The sequence below is a fragment of the Acyrthosiphon pisum genome, chromosome A2 (genome assembly GCF_005508785.2).
Source record: "Acyrthosiphon pisum isolate AL4f chromosome A2, pea_aphid_22Mar2018_4r6ur, whole genome shotgun sequence".
Classification (NCBI taxonomy): Eukaryota; Metazoa; Arthropoda; class Insecta; order Hemiptera; family Aphididae; genus Acyrthosiphon; species Acyrthosiphon pisum.
In genome coordinates, this window is record NC_042495.1 from 75014756 (window position 1) to 75021212 (window position 6457).

The 6457-nt window shown below is 31.1% G+C and overlaps 1 protein-coding gene across 3 annotated transcripts in view; it reads right to left on the minus strand.

The window, feature by feature from the left end:
- Window positions 1-1926: 1926 nt before the first annotated feature.
- The window catches only part of LOC100569600 (putative glycine-rich cell wall structural protein 1), a 19597-nt gene continuing 15066 nt past the window's right edge, over window positions 1927-6457 (minus strand). For all 3 annotated transcript variants that reach the window (XM_016802471.2, XM_008182429.3, XM_029489589.1), the window contains exon 3: window positions 1927-2615. In XM_016802471.2, coding sequence (XP_016657960.1) covers window positions 2059-2493 — 435 coding nt within the window. In that variant the 5' untranslated portion in view covers window positions 2494-2615 and the 3' untranslated portion in view covers window positions 1927-2058. The remainder of the gene's footprint in view (window positions 2616-6457) is intronic.

Genomic DNA, 6457 nt, shown 5'->3' on the forward strand with positions numbered 1-6457 from the left:
TGGCCCATTAGATTTTAAAGTTATGAAAATCGGCTTTATATAGTAAATTTGAGTTGTTTATCTCTGTTACATATTAATGTATACCTATTACCTACATATTATTATGAGTCATAATAATATGTAGGTATAATTTATGACATTCAACGCAGGAGCAGGTTAGATTGGGATGACTGTTAGACATTATTAGTTTTTATAAAATATAAATTTAATAGAGGCGTCACTTTCTGAAAAAGTCATTGTTTCACGTGATTTTGCTTAATTTAGGTATAATATTAATATCATCTTTAAGTTAGAAGTTATAATAATAATAATGTGTACTGTTGCAATTGACTATAGACTGCAGTCATAAGACCTAACTCACGAAGTATTCGTTACTCGCTACTCATCATACGAAAGAACGGAACAACGGAACAAGTCGATCGGTGCCTTAGCCTTGGATAGTTGGATAACAAAGAAATAATATTGACGGCACCACACTACATTTATCGACGTGTGTTTTGGTATAATTATATCTCTGACATGGGTCCACCTCGCAAGTTCGAATTATACATTTCAGTACCACATGTGTAATAATAGGACTGCAATAGCGCAATAGTACGGTCAGCAGGAGTAAGCACGGGCAGTGGCGATTTATTTGAGAGGAGAGATATGATTAAAATAGTTATTCTCCCTCCACTCGAAATACATGAATACATCTATCTTATTTATCTATAGCCTCACTGATGCCAAACGTCCCAGCGTTTTATTACCTACTGATAAAGTGTTAAATGGAAAAACATAACTATCTATAACCATCAGGGCCCCGACCTCCACAAAATGAGGACTTAGACTTAAATAGGGATTTTTTGTACTGTCAACGTTCTTTAAATCAATTTGAAAAATTAGAAACTTCTAAGCTACAATTTGCTGCAAATTATCTTGTTACATGTTAGTATTTAGTATTTATCCCAATGATTTAGAATCTTCACTTGGAAATGAATATTGAATTCATACAGTTCAGTTCATTTGCAAAATACAAATAGAAATGCGTAAAAATAATGAGCAATGGGAAATATTTTTATACAGGATTATTGAGGAAAATAATTTGCCGTGTACATTTCCTAATATAGAAGTAGTGCTGCGTATATATTTGGTTTTGATAGTGTCCAACTGTAATGGGGGACCATAATTTTCAAAAATGAAATTAATACGGTGATACAAAGTCGACTATCAGGACTTGCACTGTTAAGTAACGAAAGTGACATAAGTACTTAGATCATTGAATTTTTCTCAAATAGTTGAATAATTTGCGGTGACGATATCTCATAAAGTTATATTATGATAAAAATTATTATTTTAGCTCAGTACCTAAATGCATAATGACAGTACATATCTAATAAATGTAATTTTATTTATTAAATATAACTAAAACAAAAGGCGAAGGGGGAGATATATCTCCCTAATCTCCCCCCGTAAATACGCCACTGAACACGGGCCTAACCTATCAGTGTCGGCGGGGATAGAGCAGAACGTTCTCTTATATATCACTAGGGCAGAATAGAGAACCCTTATGGATATATATAATAAGAAAGCAGAAAATAATCTGATGCGCTCTGATTTGTACCACCATTATTATCTGTCCAGAGCACTATCAACCGTTAGATACATAAATATAGAAATTAAAAACTGTTTTACAAATTATATTTTATAATAGGTTCTAATTATTAATTAATACTTCAAAATGTATGATTACATTTAATTCATTCTCTTATTAAATAGTCTCTCCAGGACAGACTAGTCGGATTATTACACCGATCGGCTCCGTCTATTTCTCTATATTATTATAATATACACAGTTGTACACAATATAATACATAATATTATGGGTCGTTGAGTATCGCTTCTATTCATATGGTCATATTATAATAATAAGTAATAATACGGATAGAAGTTATACGGATACAATATATTATTGATATAATATTATGTAAAATGTATAATATACGATTATAATAGCAGCGTAGTTGGCGTTGTCAAGTAGTCGGCAAGCATGCAACTATGGTGATGGTGCGTAGTAGCTTACCTCACAAGCATCTGCCTAAGCGTGGTCTCGTCGTCACTACCGTCGCTTTGGTCAGCTTTGGTCGAGCCACGCTCGGACGCTTGACGCGACGCGAACTGCCTCGCCACGCCCACATACCGGTCGCTGATCACTTCGCCCTGATCACTGACCAGCACGCCAGCTACCAGGCCGCCGCTACCACCACCACCGCCGCCGCCGCCGCCGCCACCCTCACTGCACGGAGGGCTGCTGGTGCTGGTGCTGGTGCTGGTGCTGCTGCTGCTGTTGTTGTTGTTGTTGTTGTTGTTGTTGTTGTTGGGCGCACCGCCGCCGCAGCCACCGCCGCTGTCACCGCGGTTTCCAGCGTCGTTGCCGTCTCCGCCGCCGTTGCTGCAAACACCGCCTCCGCCTCCTCCTCCACAAACTCTGCCGCTGCTGCTCGACACTTTCATACAACGAATCCACGGCGGGCGGTGCCGTCGCACGGCGCTCCACCAGACCGGCCCGCGGCGTGCAGCGGCGATACCACGTGCCGGCTGCTATTACTCCTCACACCAACCGTCGACACCAACACCTGAATGCCCATATCACATACACATACACCACAAAGCTTTGTATTTACACACACACACGGCATGCACTGAATGGTATAAATATAAGGTAGTTAACTAATGAGTAATGAGTAACCAAAGTTTATGTTATTTGTGAGATCTATAATAATTGTGCAAGAAACCGCGTATAATTTTAAAATATTAATTGAGACAAAATTGGAGAAGCAAACGAAAGTCGGCGGGGCTTTAACCGAAAGAAAGAAGAAAAAAATCACCTGCCACCTATAACGACTATAATATAATATTATATGATTCCCTTCTTGAATACTAAATTGTTTTATACAATTAGGATTGCTTATACTGAGTGAATATCATAGAGTAGGTAACTCTATAGTGTATATCTACGATAATATTCACCGAACGGCGAACAGGGTTACTTTATTCGTGGTGACTTGAGGAGGGAGATAAAATACCAAAACGGCATAGGTAATATAATAAAATCTAATGAATAAGGTTAGAATATACTATAATAATATAGCTCATAGCATAGTATTATAGTAGTACTATTGAATATTAATATTCATAATTATTTTGCAATATATTGTACATGATTAGTGTTGTCTTTTATATGATTTTAATTTTTTGCATTCTTAATAATAAGGCCTAACATTATTATTTCTATTTATTATATTGTGCGGTTTTATAACAACTAAATGTAAACATAAGCCACAACCCATATTATTTACACTAAGTTAACTAAGGAGAAATCATCTAGTAACACAAGCGTGTGGTTAAACATTCCAATCTATGGACTATACGTCTATACGTTTACCTTATATTTAAGATAATATTAATATATTACAATATCATACATTCTATTTTTTAATAGGTTCTTTATAAATATAATATAATAATATACAGTATAGTATAGTTATAACTTATAGTATACGAGTTGGTTAGAACTCTGATATTATATTTTTTTTATTAATAAAACCGATCGTAAATTTTATTTGTGTATTGTGTGTGTTACCTAGTTGAAATGTTTAATTCAATTCTTGCGTACCTACATAATGTAGATAATATTATTATATTATCTATAACTAATTCACTTTACCTACATTAATTATATATTATAGGTTAACGTAATATTAATGTTATTTTATTAAGAGGATATCAGCGCACTATTCGTTTTCTCTCTCTGGCCCACGCGCAACATAGACAAAACGCATTTATGCAAAATTATTTTTTCTATGCGTTTAAGTAATCTTAGAGTAAAGTCACCTATTACAAAAAAGAAAGAGAATAATACTTTTGAGGGAATGACATACCAATTTGTCTAAATATTGTCTCAAATCAATTTAAACATAATTTAAATTTACAACATTTTTTTATTTATGTTGAAAGTGGAATACAAAGTCAAATAATAATAAAATATAAAATCGATATGTCATTCCCTCAAAAATATTATTCTCTATCTTTTTTTAATAGGTAGGTGACTTTACTCTAAGATTATTTAAACGCATAGAAAAATGATTTTGCGTAAACGCATTTTGTCTATGTTGTGCGTGGGCCAGAGAGAGAAAACGAATAGTGCGCTGACATCCTCTTAATCTGTATTATACTATAGGTATATGACTATAATTTATAACAATATTATTGATTAACATAGTGAATATTTCTATGAATACCTGTCAATGAATAGGTACGTTCGTACGTACCTACCTAAAGAATTATGCTTACGTATTGGTTGGTGGTTACACGGAATACGGATAATTTATCAGGTACCTATATTTGAATTGAATAAATAAAACACTTCATCGTTAACAGTTGAAATTATTATTATGTAATAAAATATTCCCGGACAATAACAAATTTTTCGAAAAGTGAATTACATTCAAATATAAAATAGTACCTACAGTAAGGCTAGAGTAATAAAATATGCAATTAATAAGTATCTACAAATACATTTTTTTTTAAGAATACTGAATAACAAACAACTCGTCTGAAATAAATAGCTATTCATTATTGTTTTTGTCATTTGAAATATTTGGATCAATATACATTAACGGTAGTTCTTCGAAGCATCAATGAGTAAACCCGAAGAGCTAATATAATTGTACTATTTCAGTTTATAATCATTATACCTAAATTTGGTTGATGACATACTGATTTAGGCTATAAATAAGTACTAAGTAGGTATGTATTTAGTATTTATAAAGTTTGATGAGACGTAATGACCTATTGGTGATATTTTTAATTTAAAAGTAAACATTTTATGAATAAAGAATTTGGTTCCTACAAAAAGAAAATTAAAAATTTCATAACATAAATTTAGTGTTGTAATTTGAAAGATAATTCAATACTATATAGTAGTGAATATAGTAATATGCATACAATAACTAATAAGTAATAAGTAATGACTAGTCAGCGGTATTTCATATAACAAAATGTGTACAGGTAATATAATTCTATCTTACAAAATAATATTGTTCATTAACCAATGAATTATTTTAACCACATGTTAATTTCGGCAATTACTTCAAACTGATCAACTTACAAATTCGAAAAGTTAACTTACAATTACTTACAAATTGAGCTTTTGAACTTACAATTATCCCGGTTTTATTAAAACATAATGGGGGGTCAACTTCATAGACATATATTATATATATTATGTATAATAAGGAAAATGTACCTGTTCAAGGTATTAGGTAAATAAATTAAAATCACTCTTTACTTTAGATACATTAGAAGTTGACTATAAGTCGAGTGGGTCAATGTAACGAATGTGTTAAATTTGAATTCAATTATATAAAATCACGGAATATGAAAAACTATTCTAAGTGAAGACCTAAATATATGTATATTTTGTGAAAACGTCTAATATCTTAAATAACCCAAAAAGAGTTAACATATTTTGGAAATTATACTATGTATAAATAATAATAATAATATAAACATTTGGTGGAAATTCTAAATATCAACGGTTAATTGATTTATTTGAACTACAACATAATAAGAAAACCGTTTTATTAGAAATCGTTAATTTACGAACGAATATCCAATTTTGTAAACATTTGAACTTAAGCTTATTGATTTTGAGCTATTAAATACAATTATTAATTTGACGTTTCTTTTTCTAAAAATGCCTAAAATGGCGATAAAAATTGATATGATTGAATGTTCGAATTTTATCAAGATCCGTAAAAATTGCGAAAATTACAAATTATTTTGTAGTTCAAATTCATATCTAAGATTTTAAATATAATACAAGTTTACTCATAAGTTATTATTGTTTGAATAAAAAAAAGTTGAGTGGAAATCCACAAATAATTTTTTATGAGCGTTTGAAGTTAAAATTTTGACAAGATTGAATATTAACGCGTAAAATGATGATTTATCATCAAAAGATTTTCTTATTCTTTGTTATAACTTAATAACAAAAAACCGTAGATACTTGAAATTTCCACCAAATGTTTATGTTATTATTTCTTATACTTGGTATAATTTCAACTATCTCTGAGCTATTTATAGACATGCTTGAATTTGTTTTCTATAAATATCGATAATACATTTTCCTCTGGGTCAAAAAGCTTGAAAATTCAATACAATGTTGCTCATAAGTAATTCATAATATTGTAACCTAAAACTCTAAAAATATATATAGTTTTTTTATAGATATTTTACTGAAGAATAACGATTTTTAGTCATTTTGTTGAAATTTAAAAATACTATTCATGGGTTCTTGAAACTTGTAACGCATATTATTATATTTAACATAATATACACACAATGACATTTTAAAATACAAAGTTATCGGTAAAAATTATTCAATCTACCTTATTGCAATATTCATGCTCGAAAT